This window comes from Aythya ferina, assembly GCF_964211825.1.
Source record: "Aythya ferina genome assembly, chromosome: 19".
NCBI lineage: Eukaryota > Metazoa > Chordata > Aves > Anseriformes > Anatidae > Aythya > Aythya ferina.
In genome coordinates, this window is record NC_140309.1 from 11506898 (window position 1) to 11524232 (window position 17335).

Sequence of the window (17335 nt, forward strand, 5' to 3'; positions counted from 1 at the left end):
AAAAACAATGCAATTGACTGAACTATGAATAAATGAACAGCTCCTATTTCATTCTGCAGACTCTTTAAAGTCACCTTTAGCAATTTACTGTGTATTAAAAAGCCCCTCCATTATTAAAAATGTCTATTCAAACCATTTAACTTCATCCAATATTAAAACAAACAAAAACTCATTGGATAAGAAAATATTTGAAAGCAACATACCCAGTGACTGAGAAGAGGAACATACAAGATTATTAATAAAAAGTCATGGTACCTCTAGGCAAAAAACAATTGCTCGGGAAAGTGCCTAATTCAATTATCTACACACCAGAAGCTTTCTCTCACTTCTCTGTCTCCTTTCACCCTCCAGTAAAGTGAGATGACAAAAAGGGCTACATTTATTTTTATCATACTTGACTACACTTGAGCTCAGATTTCATGTAACCCTTGAATATAACATCAGAGCACTTACCAAGGTGTACCAGACAACCTTGCATTTATTTTGATTGAAATAAAACAAAACCAAACGTTTAATAGTCAGCTTTAATAAAATCGAAGCTGGAACTAAAGCTGGTCCAGCTTTTGAAATGTTTATCTCTAAAACACAGTTTGAAATGTAATACATATGAATGGCAAACTGTTTGGCAAATAAGTATAAGCGAGCTAAGAGCTTTAAGCTAACAAGATTTTATCCTTTCAAATTTAAAAGATGGAAAATAACCATGACGTTGACCATCTTTAAATAAAAACATAACATTTCTAATTCTCCAAGAAAGAGGACAGAACATTGTAAAACAGAAGACCTGATTAAACAAACGTGTTAAAAGTGATCACAGCAGTAAACTCACGTGGAAAAGTTCAAAGCAAAATCACAGCTGTTACTTTTAGCATAGAGCAGGAGGCCCTGACATTATTCAAGCAGGCATTCAGAGCAAAATTATGCAGGATTGGTCTTAGAATTAGTGTACAGAGTGTTAGCGTTCAAGCAGCGTCTTATTAAGTTCTCTCAAATGTTTCGTTTGCTCACCACACTCTTCAACTGCTATGTTTTGTTCTGAAGCCTTGTGCGCCTCTGCAGCTGTGGTACCACTTTCGTGTCCACCTACAACATCCCAGTCATTGATGCCTAGACTGGGGCGAACTTGTCTCGCAGCTGAGGCTTTGTGCCCAACTTCAGATGTTTTAAGTTTGGTTTGCTCTTGTTCAGATTCATTTGAGCCATTATCTAAGACTTTCTCCAAGGAAGAGCCTGAATAAACAGCAGGAGGAATTATTTATATTTTGTTATTAATCACCCAGACTGTAATTCCACACCTTCAGACAAAAGTATTATTGGTACCACTGACAAATGCTGAAGAAAACCTGCTCCATCTCAGAACAATAGCACCAACCCTGTTCAAACACTTTTATGGTCTGATTCTGCTTTTCACTTACCATGTATATATAACAAATTCAACTAACAAGAAGCAATGAGTTGGGAATAGATTAAACTATTTTCTGTATTAGGAATACTGTTGCATAATCATCTGTGCATTGGTAGCAAAAGCACGATTTAAGGCTCAGGTCCAATATTTACATAAGCAAAATTCTTCACATTAATCTTACCAACATCCACTTAGCCTCCAGGAGAGGAAGCACATAAGTGTTCCACATCAGCGTAAGTTATTTTTTATACCACCATTTCAACTCTTCTACTACATGTACTTAAGATGACGTTAGTACACAAGACTTAATTCACTTAAGATCAGACAGATGCATATTTAGCCATCTTCAGATCCACCCAGGACTTGCTTTTACAGTGCAGTTCTAAGGGAAGCAAGAAGGGGACTCGAATCATCTTTCCCTGTGGATCAGCAGGTTTCTACTTAATTGACTGTATATATATCTTTCAGAAAGACAAAAAAAAAAAAAAAACGCAAAGGCTCTCCATAGCTCTATGACAGAAGTTGATATTAAAAAAAATATATATATACTTCAGAGTTACCTGTTTTATGGATATTGGGTGAAGATGCAGAGGTAGGAAAATAAGGAACCTGCCCAATTGTACCATGCAGGATGGATAACACTGGAGTCTGAGCTGGAGGGAGAGGCTGACCCACAGCCTTTTCTGAAAGCAGTTGCCCAACCTCAGTACCAGAATGGAAAGGCTGAAAAGGCTGAGAGGCAGGCTGAGGCACCAGTTTGGGGATTTCAACAGGCCCTTGTATAAAATCACTAAATTCTTCATCATCGAGAAAAGCAGAGTGGGAAACAGATACAGCAGAATGGGATGATGTGGGATGATCTGTAAAATGCAATGAACACAACGCAAAGTGATGAGGAAGAAGGTTTTTAAGTGGAAAGGTAGGAAAAATGGCAAATACTAGCTAATCACAACAAATGGGTGAGAAGAAATGGCAACTTGACAGAGATGAGAACAGCGGTTACTGTCAGCATAAACACATGAGGTAAAACGGAGCAGCCACTTCCAACCATGCATCTTCTCTCCCAGACTTTTAAAATGTAAATACTTTGATTGAAGCTTGATTCTTAACACTGGCTATCGAAGTATTCTATTTGTTTTAAACAGACGGGGTCAGAATAAATCAAGAGGTGATATTTCAAATTGGACATCCTCAGAAATTCAAAATGCATTATGAGACAAAATAAATGTATATTCATTTAGACAGTTTTCTGCTCAATCCCTTCCTTATTTACCCATTTTAGCAGAACTGTTATAGGGTGGGCAAATCAACAAACCATGGGAAAATGTCAGAAAACACTTGTAACTTCAGAATTATCAAAGAGTAAATCCACAGCAGAGAAAGATTTTACATGGGACAAAACTTATCTAGATGAGCTTCATTTCAGGCATAGAGCAAGCTATATTATAACCCTCAGTAAATCTTTAGTAAATAATTATTAAGAAGTACTAATACCAAAGAGGTATTATTGTACTAATGCAAAGAGAGAATACCAAAGGCTTCGGTTTGACCATACCAAGGCAATGGTACAGAAGTACTGTTGCAGTACTTTGAAGTTTTTATACAATGTTTTGATCATTCTTAACACATATGGCATTTCTCAGCTTCAAAAGCACTCTGCAAAACATTAATTAATGCTTTGAAGAGAAAAGAACTCAATTATATCAGTTATAATGGAAAGATAAAGAAAGTTACTATCACTGGCCTGAACATCCATTACCAATTCCCATGATATTTCACATTAATCATTTCATATTACACTCTCTTTTGAAGATTATCAACTCTTCTAATAAAAGCTGAAATCTAATACTTTACCCTGATAACCTGAGTGAGTAAGCAGTTGCTAGGATGACACATTATTTTACAAAACATTAATTAATTCACTTTACACCACCAAATTAATACTTCTTCCAATTAGTTCCTCCTGCTGAGGATTTCAAATATGAGTTTTATTTTCAGCTGGAAGATAGGAAAAATGACAAACCTGGCTTTTTTGGGTGTGATGCTGGTGTTGGGTGCATCTTAGCATCTCTAGAAAAACCATCTAAATTTCCTTTAATGGCTTCCAGTGCATCATCCCTGCTTTTCTCACCTGCCTGAAACACGACAGAACATGTTTTGAAAAATTCAGAGCAGAACTCAGTTTTCTTTTCAATGTCCACACTTGTTCAGTACAAAATCTAGCAATGCCTGCTGTTAGATTAAAGTTTTCCTCCTCCCGCAACACCTACTTGAAGCATATTAACATCAGCTCCCATATTTAGAAAGCATGTATTTTGCAGACTACACAATAACAGCACTGCTCAGTTTTAGACCTGTGCTTTATGTACAGGAGCAATACAGAAACCTCACTTGACTATTTGGAGTCTTGCAGATACGAGTCTTTAAGCTCACTGGAAGTGTTCAAAACTTTGGACAAAGCTAACAAACAAGCCACCAAACACTGTTTTAGAAGCCTCAGTCTTCCAAACGTTACATGCAAGGTTGGTTTAAATTTATTTTTTCAAACCTTGATTTCATTTTCAACGCCAGCTTTTGTTTACAGTATACAAAGAGCAAAAAGGACTGAATATTCCAGATGCTTTCAAAGATCTAATCTGATGTCTCATGCAAGTTCCCCACTTGCTTGCTTGCCAGCCAAAAAAGAGCGCCCCATAAAAGCCATTAAAAAAATAAAACTGAAGAAATGAACATTGCAGTTATTATTTAGGCCATACCTTAGGTTTCACACTGCTCAGGAGCCGCAACTTTTGCTTCTGCTCTTCAAACTGGCGCCGCTTTCGTTCTTCTTCTAAGAACTTCTGCTGATGCTCAAACCTCTTTCTGAAGCAAAATAATAAGAAAGAAAGATCAAAAAATAATTTCATTACAATTTTCAAGTCAACCTTCTGCTCAGTTTTTCTACTTCTGTCTCAAATTCAGACGGCTTGGTGCGCACATTTCCAGTTATCCTCTGAATTGTACGACAGCCAAAAATATTCTATACCCCTAAATTGACTTTTTTACTAGAGAAGCTATCATTAATATTTTTGCTGTGTGGACTATACTTCCAGACTATATCTACCTCTTAAAAAAAGAATTTCCCAAGAGTAAATAAAGTCTCACTTACTGCTGTTCTTCTGCAAACTGCTTCTGCATGTCAGGGGTGTACTGCGGGGCTGCTGGACGCATTCCCAGGAAAGAAGCCTGGCCCATGTAAGGCATTCCAGCTGCCGGCATCGGACCCAAAGGCATGCCCCCCTACAACAAAAGACATATTACAGCTCCTAGATCTTTTTTTTTTTTTCTTGCTCACAAATAAAGGCAAACCACTGACAAATGCACCGTGTCAGATTATGAACTAGCTAGGTCTCCTAAAATTAAGAGCATTAGGAGTGCTGGATGAGCAGCCTCTGAGCACAAATTGTCACTGAACAAAGCGATGGTCACTCAGTAGATGGCACTCTTCCCTCTCAATAATGATTACAGTTCTTAAAGGATTTTAGACAGTGCGATGGCCTGCTGGTCAAATGCAAAAAGCAAGACTTCAGATCCACACAATCTACCTCAAAGGAAGGAACATTACAGGCATTCTACACACGTGCTTTTTATTTAAAAACACGTGGTTTTTTGTTTGTTTGTTTTTTTTACGGGTTTACTTTTATTTATTTATTAAGTTTTGTTTCCTGCTCTCAGTGATTGCACAATACTTTTTGAATTCCATGCTAAAGGTGCGCACTCCTAACCAGTAACAGATGCTGGCAAGACCTGGTCTGGTCACTTTGCAAACAAAGCTTATCCAGGGAACCAACTGAGGGAGAAAGCATACAGCAATAGCCAAGAAGAAACTTGTCTGAATAAACTGCATGCATAAGAGAAATATTTGCTGATATATAGTTATAGCAACAAGGCTTGCCTAGTACAGAAGGAGCCAGAAATTAAGTTATTTCTATTACGAGTCATTTTGTGTTTGGTATCAGAACATGTAGGAAGAGAATAAAGGCTATTATTTTTAGACCAGCTCTCATAAAAACATCTTCCCACTATAAACTTTACAAAATTAATGTAATAAACTCCAGGTGGGGGTGGGAAGGGAGGGGAGCATAAGGAGATGGCAAGATGCAATATATTCTGGTTGTCACAGCAATTTGGTTACAAAGCCACACCAATACATTAAATTTCAGCAAAGTGCAAATTCGCACATAAGAACAGATGGTACTAAACAGAAAACAAATTATTAAAAAAATAGAAAATATTGTACTAGCTACTCATGCTTTGTTCTTATTCCCCAATTAGTAACAATAAAGAAAATGTTGCTTTAAGCAAGAAAAAAAAAGTAACATGGGAGCTAGGAAAAATGGGAAAACTGGTGTGAGAAAATACAGCACATTTATGAGGCCCTTTGTTCCCTATTACAAGGTATTTTAAAAAAAATTTTATGAATTGCCACTTACATTTAATATATATATTTCCATTAACTACAGCATTTGAATTACAAAAGGCTAAAAAAAAATTCAGTGAGTTGGTCATGACTGGACTGCACACACAGTCACTTCATAACAGTTTGCAAGGGTCTCAGTTAAAATCCTGCACAAAATGTCACCTTAGCAGTAAGTACGTGAAACCAAAGCAAAAGAAAAAGCACAAAGTAAAATTAAAAAGGCAGAAGGGACGTGCTGTGGGAGTTTTGAATTATAGTTATTTAACAACCCAATAGTATTGCTAACCACACTCTGGAGTAGGTGGCATCTGATAGCTTTTCAAGATCTTGCTGATGTTTTTTTCCCTTTCCTGTTCAGAAACCATGCTTCTCTTATCACACTTTGATGTCATAACACGTATAATGAAATGAAAGTTCAGATTCTGACAACTTTGAGTGGACTACAACAGTCAAGACACGTTAAGTTTAGCTGATGCCTTCCTTGCATTTCTCTCCACTCTACAACAGTGAGTAAAGTTTGCCAAACTTCCCCACTCTCCCTACCCAAATCCCAATGAAACCTGGAGAATTCATTAAATACCAGAAATATCTTCAAAGAGAATAATTTCAAATATGACATCCCACTACGAACTAACACCCACGCTCCAGCTTCCAGCCAAGTTCTCCCCTCTCATCTCCCTGCAGTTGTGAGAGGGAGACAGCGCCAGCTGCCACCTTTCAGTCGTGCAAAGCACCTCATCTCAGTCGTGTTTCACTGCCACACACCTGCATGGCCATAGGTCCGGGAGGCATCTGAGACCCGTAATTCATTCCCATCATGCCTGGCATGTTGGACTGCATGACAGGAACCATTGGAAATCCTTGCTGTTGCATAGGAATCATCCCTGTAATAAAACATTACACAAAGTAAGCACCTAGTTAGTGTCAAAGCTCTGCATTTTGTTTAGTGTATAAACTGAACCACCACAGCGAAGCAACTGCAAACAAATCTCAGGCTTGCTGGAACGATTCAGAAATAAAAAACAGGCTGCACTGCAGGCAGCCACAGGGTTTCCTTAAGCTAGATACTGGTCAGCCTAAGGGAAGAAATGTTTTGGAGTTTGTCAGTAATTTGTCATTTTTTGTCAAATGACAAATTGTCATTTGTCAGTAAAGGATAAATTTAAACGAAATTGGACAAATCAAGATGGATTTTATTAATTTGCTGAATAAAGACAAACTGATTATGTTTCAGGATCTTCGTATCTCATTTTGCTACCTTGGGAGTCCTGCACTAAGAAGAAGCAGACACTTGCTACCAGCACCCCCCGAGACGATTAGAACTGAGCATCCCATGCAAAAGCACTCCAGGAGGGCCACAACGAACTCAGAAGTAACTCATAAATCAGTTCCTGACCCTTTTAATACGACAACGGCCACTTCCCCTTCAAGTTCCCCTGTATTTTCCATTAATTAAACAAACAGCTCTGCAACGTGAATGAGAACAAAGGCAATTCAAGGTTGTGGCTCTCCTATTGTATTAATACTTTCACACAGGTTGTGACTCTTGTCCTGGGGTCTTGCTGAGCTTTGTAAATATTTACCAGGCCTTGCAACACCCACACAGTATGGGTATACACAGCTGGTGGGTGAAGCAGAAAGAGGTTAAACGCCACACTCAAAATAATAAGAATAAAAAAAAATCGTTAAGGCCAATTCAGATTCAAACAAACCAGGGATGTAGTTTTTCTGGATCTTTAACCTTGCACTCTGGTAACACTACTACTTTGACATTGCACAGAAAGTTTTATAAATAGAGTTGTAAGAATCAACTTCCCAGTATTGAACTGAAGGGAAAAAAAAAAAAAAAACAGCTAAGGAGTTCACTTCATAATCCCTCTTCTGAGCAACATCATTAAGTAGAAGTTCCTTGAAGTTGGTTAATGTATCTAAACAAAGTAATGAACTCAGTGCTCACAACTTTAAGTTCACACATACCTTGAGGGGGGCCCAAGCCACCTGCGACAGGAAACATGAAGCTGGAAGAGGAGGAAAAAATGGTACATGAAAGTCTGTGATTTGAGCGCAAATATAAATGAAGGAAAAAGTTACCTCAACCTGCATATCAACATCTCCACCCTAAATCTCCCCCATTCTGGTCAGCACATCCATCTGCTGCTGCTGGTCTCACAGATGAGACGCCCGCTAAATTACACAAAAGCACCCCTGCCGGAGATCCCCTGAAACCACCCAGGCTGCAGAGCGATGGAGGATAAGATTTTATCCTCCATAACAGCACTAAGATGGTTTTGACTCATCCACATCACCCACAGGAGAGCTCTCAGCACCTACGCAGGTTGGGAAGAGGTCAGTTTGTTAATTTGGGCTAGGCCTTGGAGCACTGCAGAATGAATAAGCATCTCCTGGTGGAAGCATCTGATTCAGCAAGACCATTAACCGCACCAGCAAGCAGCCCTCAGCTCCTCAGTAACAATTTCCTGCAGAAAAATAAACCGCCCGTGAGACCCTACCATGTTCCTGCCTCCGAAATAGGTGCAGCACAATGTAACGTAGCTCCTACTTTCTCTAATTTACAAGTAAAACGGTGATATGGGAAAAAATATTCATTCCAGTATCAAGCTCCAAGCACACCTGCGGGAAGAACTGTTAAAAATTCAACCAAAAATATAATGGCAAACTTCAGTCCTCGCTTTCACATGGCAGCACGTGCTGTGCGGCCAGACTGGAAAAGGAGGGACCTGGCTTCGAAGGCTCCCTTGCAAGTGATTCAGAAGCGTAGGTCAGCAATAATTTACCAAATGGGAACTTCAGCCAGTGTCCCAGCCAGCTATTACATCAAAACACCATGCAGAGACAAACGCTTTTATCGATATTCGATAGCCCTCAGCACGACGGTGGGTTTAAAAGAAACTGCCTGAGAGTAAAGGAAGGATAGCCACCATGGCTGACTGCAGCCAGTTTTGCAAAACCTGCAGGAAATCAGAAAGCCAATCGGATTTATCTTTATGAAAGAGCTGTGCAATATAAATACAAAGACAAAATAAGGAATTTAGCTCGTGGTTAAACATGTGATTTAATTGCAGCCACTCGCTACACAGACAGCGGGGTACGTGGTCACCACGACAACCCCTATTACTCCTCATCTCATCCTCTAACTTGGAACCTTCGTCATGCTTTGGCTTTTCCTTTACCCTAATCACCACGCTACGTTTTAATTTCTCCTTCCACAGCTAACATACGCTTATGTCTTCGAGCAGGTCTAGGTCTTATCGCCCTTAATCATGACAATTTTAGGTTCTTCTGCTTGAAACGCTGGGCAGACATACACGGCCTCCCCTCAAAACAAATGATGGGATCATTGGGATTGGATCCAATTCACTTTAAACTGCGACCAAGCTCTACTCAATTCACTGGTGTTCAGGTCGCTCATTCTGATCTGCTCCCCAGAGTACAAGCACTAGCATTATGAAGACAAACAGTTTACTAAAACTCACAGCGGGATCCAGGACTGAACTCCTATATTGCTCAGGAAAACACTTTTCTCCATCGAAGGGCTGAAGCCCAGTGAATTAACTGGATTTTGCCTGCACTGGTTTTCAGCCATGGAAATAGTCTTGTGTGTGTCCTGACAACCCCAGAGCACCACCTGGGCCATAGAGCCTCTTAAAATGCAGGTAATGTCAGACGTGTAAAGCTCCTGTCATATGCCAGATCTGCAAGTACAGCAATTTTAGGCTTCTTTAAGAAATACCTTTCTTTGTCTCTTCCGAATTATAAACTATTTAACTTTAATTTTGAAAAGCTTACAAGTATCAAAAAACGTTCTTCACTTTTTGTTGCCCCTTCTTGTTGAGGAACCTGGTCAAGGAAGAGTTCTTCCAAATTAATAAACATAACGCAAACTGAACAAGCATGGCAAGATACCCCTGCTTGTTGGAAGCAAATAAGGTACAGAGCATTAAATATTTATCCCTTTCTACTGAGCTCCTGATTTATTTATAAGTCTCAGTTTAAAAAAAAAAAAAAAAAAAAAAGACAAAAACCAATCAAACAAAAAACCTTGCAGCTAATTAGAGGGCACTGGAAGAAGAGGTAGTTAACAGAAGTGGCAAAGCAAGCTCCTTTAGCACAGTTCTCCCCATGTGCAGCCAGGATTCGTCTCAGGTCTAGAGATCGTCCACATGCAAATGTACATAATCCCTACCAAGTTTTTAAACACAAAAAACAGCAGCTTTATTTCTAAACTAATTTTGGGGGACGCAAAAGAAAAAGTATATCCACACATCTGGTTAAAGCAGCTGATTAGCATCGCTGAAAAAGAAAGCTAACTCTCAGACATTTCTTAGATAAAACTGAAGCACTGCAGAAAGCCACAGAACTTGATAAACTATACTGATAAAAGTAGCAGCAGCAGCAGCTTTCTTCTGAAGAAGGCATTTGAATTCCAGGTGCCTCAAAATAACAACACTGACAGGAATGAAGAATAAGGAGATGACATGACAACAGAGCAGTCTTTAAAGGAAAAAAGAGGGGGGGAGCATGCTGAAATAGGTCCGTAAGGACCAGTACAGCACTTAGGGCCTGAAGAGCACTCGCAGCTGGTTGCCAGCACGCTCCAGAATTACCAAATGCACTTTCTAGACCGAAGGAAACCTTCGTGACCCCAGTTGTTTAAAATAGCACACTTGATAGTAGTGAACTGGTCTATTTTAATAAGGGTTTTCATTCCTTGTTATTTCCAAAGGGGATTTAACTGCAGCTGCAGGCTTCGCTGTTGTTCTCAGAAGTGGAAGCTCTCCACCGGCTAGGTTGATGCAACTAGATGCAATACTTTAGGTCACTCAGTACAAAAACGTAACACACGTCACATAGTGTGCACAAAACAGAATAAGCACAAGGAAAGTGAAGCAACTACACTAGAACAGAGCTCTTAAAGCAGCGATATAAACCCATAAACTCTTATCGGGTAAGCATCTTAAATATCAAAACCAAAAATCAGGTTCAGTCAAAACGCAGGAGCGCAGGGAGGAGCGACTCCCCTTCTGTATTCATACCGCACTTACAAAGCTCCAAACTACGCACAACATCATTCTGTCTACAACTGGATTTTCAAACCCTCTCGCTCCCAATGAGTGAAGCCTCAGCCTACCAACACACTGCACACCAAGTGTCTTTTTCACTGTATTTCCACCCAGAAACCCACAGGAATGAAAGCGAAACAAGCAAAGAAACCCCAGCACACCAAACAAATCTCTGCCTGCAGACTTCTTCCTCCAAGAAACCAGAACAGGAGCAAGGGGAAACAATGACTCCACACTGCTTTTATTCCTCTAAGCCTACAGTGGGTTGACGTTTTTGCTACTTTCTTACTCGCTAAACAGACAGTGTTGCTCTAAGAGGTTACACGGTTTGTCCAGCCCCTCACAAGAAGTGTTGCAGAGTTATAGGTACAGGGAAATACCAAGATAGCCGCCTGCTCCTTCCAAAATACAGAGATAAAGCACATAAATAAATACCCACAGTGGTGGTCCCAGAGCCCTGGGGGCACAGGGCAGACCCTAGAAGCTCCCACACGCTGCAGGCTCCAGGCAGCCGGGGTGACCCAACCCACCCAAATTGCCTTTGTGAGAGACGAATTCACCCAACCGCCCTCAAAGTAGGACAAGGGATAAACAGCACGCAGGAGCCTGTGTTCAATATATATCTATGTTGCATCACCAAGTCTTCAAAGACAGCAAAACGCAGGGCTCCCTCTCCTCCCCAAACCCACCGCCACACAATAAAACCTCCCCCTTATTGCTGCTTCTTCCTCCTGACACCATTCCCGGCTCCCCCACCGCCCCCATCACCAACCCCCCTCCTGCCCAGGTACCCCAGACCGCCGCTGAGGTACCTGAGGGGGCTCCGGGGACCCCCCTCTCCCAGCACCTCCCTCCTCCTCCTCACCTTCATCCCCCTCCTCCTCCTCCTCCTCCTCCTCCTCCCTTCTTCCCCGCAGCCCCTCTCCCGTCTCAGCCCGGCCCCGCCGAGCACCGACCTGGCTCCCCCCGCTCCTCCCGGCGCCCCGCCGCCCCCCGGCGCCCCTCCGCCTCCACCGCCGCCTCCTCCCCCAGCGCCGGGCCCTGCCCGCAGCGCCATCTTCCCGCTCCGGCCCCGCTCCCAGCTGGGCCCCGGTGGTGGCGGCGGCGGCGGCGGCTTCCGGGGCCGGGCCCCAGCCTCAGCCCGCCCTCGGCCCGCAGCGGGGCGGAGGAGGAGGATGAGGAGGAGCCGGGGATGAAGGGCCGGGCCCCGGGAAGCCCCCGCTGGGTGCCCGCCCTCGCTGGGGTTTGGTGTGGGGTTGGGGTCCGGCCTCGCCTTCTTGCTCCGTTGTCTCGCCGCACGGGAAGGGGCAGCCCTCGCTCTTTTCTTCGTTTTAAAACGCCTGAGGTGTTTTCATAGCTCCTCGCCTGCCATCTGTGCTGCTGGCAGGAGCGGCGGCGGCACCGGCGAAACGCTGCTGCCAGGGGAAAGGGGTGAAAGGCAGCACCAGTGCTTCCATGAAAACAAAGCAGTGCCAGCCTTCCCCTCACACCCCAGCAGCACCCAGGGAGGCCAGCTCCAGCTGGCTTCCCCAGCTGCCATCGCAGTGTTCCCCTACCAGCACTGCTTTTTCTATTTAATGCAGTCAAAAGCAGGCTTGCACCAACCAGCCCTGGGGAGGGTAGTGGAAAAGTTACTTTATTACCTTTTAACCGTGCCAGCCAAAATCCTCAGAAGTATTGGAAAATAAAAGCCTGCTTGCTGGGGTGCTGCATGATTTACTAGCCAGTCACACAGCTGGGCAGAAGCAGCTCATCTCCCTTAATAAGTTCAGCCAAAGCTTGCTAAAATACATTACAAAGCATGGAAGTCCTGGAGTTGTTCTTTATCCTCAGGCAAAGAAGCTATTCAGCACGACAGCTTTTCAGTACTTCACAGAGTAAATTCTAAGCAGCATAGTGCTTAAGCTTTAATATGCTACTGGTTAGGGTCAGAAAACACGTTAAAATCAAACCCAGTCTGAGCAAAACATCTAGGTGAGAGCTGAAGCTTTCATTTCATAACCAAATCCCCCTAAAGAGTCATCATCTTTCTACACAACTGGAATTACACCCAGCTAGGCAAGAAAAAGATGTTCATGAGCAAAAGCTGTTTTCCCTCTTCCCACCACTACTAGAATAAGCACATGCATTATATATGTTAGCAGTATCTTTTCAAGCAATCTTACTCAAATTGTAATATATATTCCACATCCCATCTATCATCATTACCTTGCAGCAAATGACTTGGTATTTATGAGAACATATGACTGAAGTTTTAGATACACAGGCAAATTCATTCATAGATGTCAAAATGAAGGTGTTTCCTGTATAACCCAAATATAAGGTGCAATCCTGCAGACAAAGTGAAAGCAATTTAGCTTTTCTTATTAAACTTTAATGTATTTTAGCAAGCTTTGTCTGAATAAACAATTAAGAGTACTCTGCTATAAGTGATTTAAACAGAGCTGGGATCCATTTCCAAAATGGATTAAGTATGAGAAAACAAGACAATACTAACAGGACTGTTTGCTTAAAGAATTATAGTTGCAAAGGAGAAGCCATTCCTGCATTACTGGACTTCTGACACGACAAGGTGGATTAAGAACACAGATGAGGTAGGTGGAGCCTGACCTTTTTACACAGCAGAATGAGGAATAATGTATGCAGACGTGTCCCATCAAGGTTATATAAACAAGTCTCTGTATTAAAGTATTCAATGACCTTATTTATTCTGTTCTGAGGCTTAAATATGAAATAACACAAAGTTAGTTGGAGTTACAGGCACGTAAAAAAAAAAGTCATTTTTTGCTTATTAGATATTTCAAAAGTAGTATGAACGGAGACTTTACTTCCACCTATATACATGGTGGTGTATTTTTTTTGTCTGTTTTATAAAAAAAAGTTCACCGTGTCTTCTGCAAATTTATTAGGGATCACCTGACCACAAAACTAACAGTATTTCCAACTAACAATGCAAAACTAAGTGACAGTAACGGATGTTATTTTTGAACTATCGTTCAGAAACATAAGGTATTTATGGCAAGACCACATTGTTCAGCTTCTATAAGAAGCATTCAGGAATCCTCTGCAGGCATTTCAGTAGATACTTTCTTGCACGTAAACATTTCCCTTCCCCTTTGCCATCACCTTCGTTCTTCTGTTCTTCAACATGGACTGGGGCATAAGTCCCAGCTCAGCTTTTTGAAGCAGTCTTTAACTTCCCAGCATCTGTAACTTGGTTAGCTTTCTTTTTTTCCTTAATGTTCTCCTTTGCAGTTCCCCTACAAGAAACACATTGGAGATTAAGACAGCTGAACATTGCATATGGAAAAAAAAAGTACGTAGCAACATCCCAGACATCAGTCTTTTTATGTTTTACTGCAACTGAACATAAATCCTTCAGTTGCAAGTCTGCAGCACGCGTAATTGTGCTCTTCACAACCACTGTCCACCACACTGAACTGCTGCACCCCAGACAGCCTTATTCTGGGAGCTCTAGTCATTACAATTTAAGATCTATTTTTTGTATTAACAATTCATGCACTAAAAGAAAGCCAGCCCTTAGCCAGAAGAGGAGCAGGTAAGGTCTAGCATTCTGCTAGGACTGCTAGTCTGAAGTCTGGCTTTACAGCCGGTGGTTGAAACTCAGCTCGTTACAGAGCTGCCTGAAATGCTGCCGCCTCATGTGGCACCACATAAGGTGAACTGATGGCATTTATCCAAGCTCCAGTAAGCAGATACTGACACTAAAACTTCACCATCACTACAAGCATTGTGACTCAGTGGTGCGTTCAAACAAGATGTTGGTTACTGCGGAGGAAGCTCGCTTGCCTTTCCTGTAGAAAAGCCATCTCGAAAGGAGGAAAAAAAAAAAAAAAAAAAAAAACTTACTTTTTACTTTTCTTCTTTTTTAAGAAGCACTGAGGAGTGGTACAAATTGCTTCTCTCGTTAGTGGTTTCTTAATGAATTTCTTCTTTTCTTTGCTGAGAACAATATTTAGTGAAGAAGGATTAAGTGTCTTCAACAGACAAACATTAATATTCAAAGTAAATAAAACAGACAATGAAAACCTGTACTGGTTGTTAGGGATTTACAGGTCTGAAGGTATTGTCAGTGTTTATTCCAAGATCAGTTCAGCTACTTATCCATGACATTTACCATATCTTCATTGATCCATGACTTCATCTCCATGATATTCCAACTTTATTTTAAGACACAGGGTTTATGTTTATACACAGATTTCTAACTTTGAAAACTATTACAAGTTAATCAGTTCTGCACAAAAAAAAAGCGTTACAAAGCACTAATTACAAATCTATCTATATGCATACATCCCTACACCATTTTAAGGTAACTTTTTCAACGTGTCAGAAGTCTGATTCCTAACTGTGAGCCTAGGCAATCTAGGGCATATTTCAGGGAGCATATGTTTTTCCTGGAGTTAACTGCTTAAAACACCACCCCCATCTAAAATTCCTTTTGCAGGTGAACTGTACTTTTTGCAACCCTTTTATCCCAAGCACCCCTCATGCAAGCTTTTGAAATGGACAACAAATCGTAAACTACTCAAATGAACGTACCTCTGAAGTTTGGGAAAATGTTTTATGTAGCCGGGCACAGGACAGCCAGCTCGCTGAATGACGTTAGCTATACTGGAAAGGAGAGGAAGGAAGAGATTAACTCTGGCAGTAAGTGATGGGAGAAGAGAGAAGAAGGTCCCATGGACCAGACAGAACCCTACGGTTCAATAATACACTATACAAAACGTAACACGGATTTTTGCTGTATCATTTTTGATTTACCTTCGTAATAAAGGTTTATCATCTTCTGTAAAGAAAGTGACTGCTTTTCCCGTGTGCCCTGCTCTTCCTGTACGACCTGTCAAACAAATTTAACAGAGTAGAAGAGATTTTACTTCAAATACCTTTCTTTATTCTATTCCTCTTCACAGCCCCAGCCTCCCAGCATATGATGTTAATATACTAAGCATACTACGAAGCAGCTGATCCCCAAAGATTGTTTCTACTGCACAAAAGCACACATCTGAAAGAATCAAGTGTCCAAGATTCATAGAAGCTTGAAAAAAAAAGGAACTCAGTTTTACTGAAAGTTGAGGCCAGGTAAAACTAGCTCTAGTGAGCTAGTGCTATAGCAACAGAGTCTTGGTTCTACGATTTTCACTTTTGCACAGGAGAATCTCCATTAAAGATTTAAGAACTAAGAAAAAGGACACACTCTGTGAACAAGCACTCACCTATCCGATGGATGTACTCCACTGCACTCGTTGGCAAATCGTAATTAATGACCATATTTACTCCTTTGAAGTCAATCCCTCGAGCTAGCAAGGCTGTGCAGATGAGCACCCAGATCTTCCCAGATCTGAAACCGTGTACTACGTTATCTCTCTAAGAAAAGAAAAGAAACATACTTGGGAACTGTCTGATTAGAAGTCCAAGAAAGGAGATGAACTTATTTCCTAAAAGGTGTCATGTGAACAAGCAAAACCAAACCTCTCAACCAAAACCTGCAATAAATTACTGTCAAACTTACCTGCAGCAACATTAGAAAGAAAGGTTAAAAAACAGGTGTTGTCAAGTATTATAAAAAAATAAAAAGAAAAGAAATTATATCCTCCCACCTGTTGCTGAGTTTTGTCTGCATGGATGACATCCACATTGATGCCTTCATAAATCAGTTCATGGAAAAGCTCTTTAGCCCTCTCAATAGACTGCACAAAAACAAGGACTGGAGGAGAAAAACCCTGCAAAATAATAAGTTGTATAAGGTTCACGTCCTTTTTCTACTGTTCTTGGTTGCAGACTGTGTCACTACAGACCTAGTTAGTCCCAGTATTTTACATCTTAGAGAATAACTATTTCTTTTCTAACCAGCAAAAATCTTTGGGAGTCAGATGTAAGCACGTTCAACCCCACTACTTTTGAGTCAGTCTTCACTTAATCATCAGGCTGCATTTTAATCCACAGAAACTTTTTTTTGTTCCCCTCCCTAGGTAAGCAATCCTACTCACTGCCAACTAAAATTAAGCAGACCATTAATACAAAACGCTCCCAAGACTCAAACACAAAAGCAAGAAGAGGGAACCCTCTCAGTTTTCACAGGGAGAGTAATTTCTATTCCTCTTATACAGTCTTGGACGCTCTTTAGCATATACCACATAGAAGCCTTTGACCTAGGGAATTACATGTTCCTGACAGACACATGGCTTGGTTCAGAACTACACAAGATGTGCTCGATCACTCCAAAATACCTTTTTAACAAGCTCTCTCATTGCCGTTAGTTTTCCTGTCTCAGATCCAACAAACAACAGCTCTTGTTCTACTGTCTCCGCTGCAGAGTTTCTGAAACCAGAAAACAAAATCATACACATGTATTTTACCTGGTGGGTGAGA

General features: G+C 41.2%; 2 protein-coding genes across 10 annotated transcripts in view; both read right to left on the reverse strand.

The window, feature by feature from the left end:
* Positions 1-12002, reverse strand: part of SYNRG (synergin gamma) — a gene marked incomplete at its 5' end in the record, with an annotated part of 42175 nt that extends 30173 nt beyond the window's left edge. For 4 of the 9 annotated variants that reach the window (XM_084493605.1, XM_084493604.1, XM_084493603.1 and 1 more), the window contains 8 exons: positions 1009-1230; positions 1966-2265; positions 3429-3540; positions 4162-4267; positions 4554-4684; positions 6630-6748; positions 7842-7882; positions 11902-12002. In XM_084493605.1, the coding sequence (XP_084349731.1) occupies positions 1009-1230; positions 1966-2265; positions 3429-3540; positions 4162-4267; positions 4554-4684; positions 6630-6748; positions 7842-7882; positions 11902-12002 (1132 nt within the window). Of the gene's footprint in view, positions 1-1008; positions 1231-1965; positions 2266-3428; positions 3541-4161; positions 4268-4553; positions 4685-6629; positions 6749-7841; positions 7883-11757; positions 11772-11901 lie in introns of those variants that run through there. The other 5 variants (XM_084493610.1, XM_084493609.1, XM_084493606.1 and 2 more) reach the window with 4 other exon arrangements.
* A 1830-nt stretch (positions 12003-13832) lies between these two features.
* DDX52 (DExD-box helicase 52) overlaps positions 13833-17335 on the reverse strand; it is a 6550-nt gene continuing 3047 nt past the window's right edge. The window contains exons 9-15 of the mRNA XM_084493575.1: positions 17194-17322; positions 16564-16686; positions 16180-16330; positions 15728-15803; positions 15506-15577; positions 14816-14908; positions 13833-14205 (exon numbers count right to left, since the gene is read on the reverse strand). Coding sequence (XP_084349701.1) covers positions 14118-14205; positions 14816-14908; positions 15506-15577; positions 15728-15803; positions 16180-16330; positions 16564-16686; positions 17194-17322 — 732 coding nt within the window. The 3' untranslated portion in view covers positions 13833-14117. The remainder of the gene's footprint in view (positions 14206-14815; positions 14909-15505; positions 15578-15727; positions 15804-16179; positions 16331-16563; positions 16687-17193; positions 17323-17335) is intronic.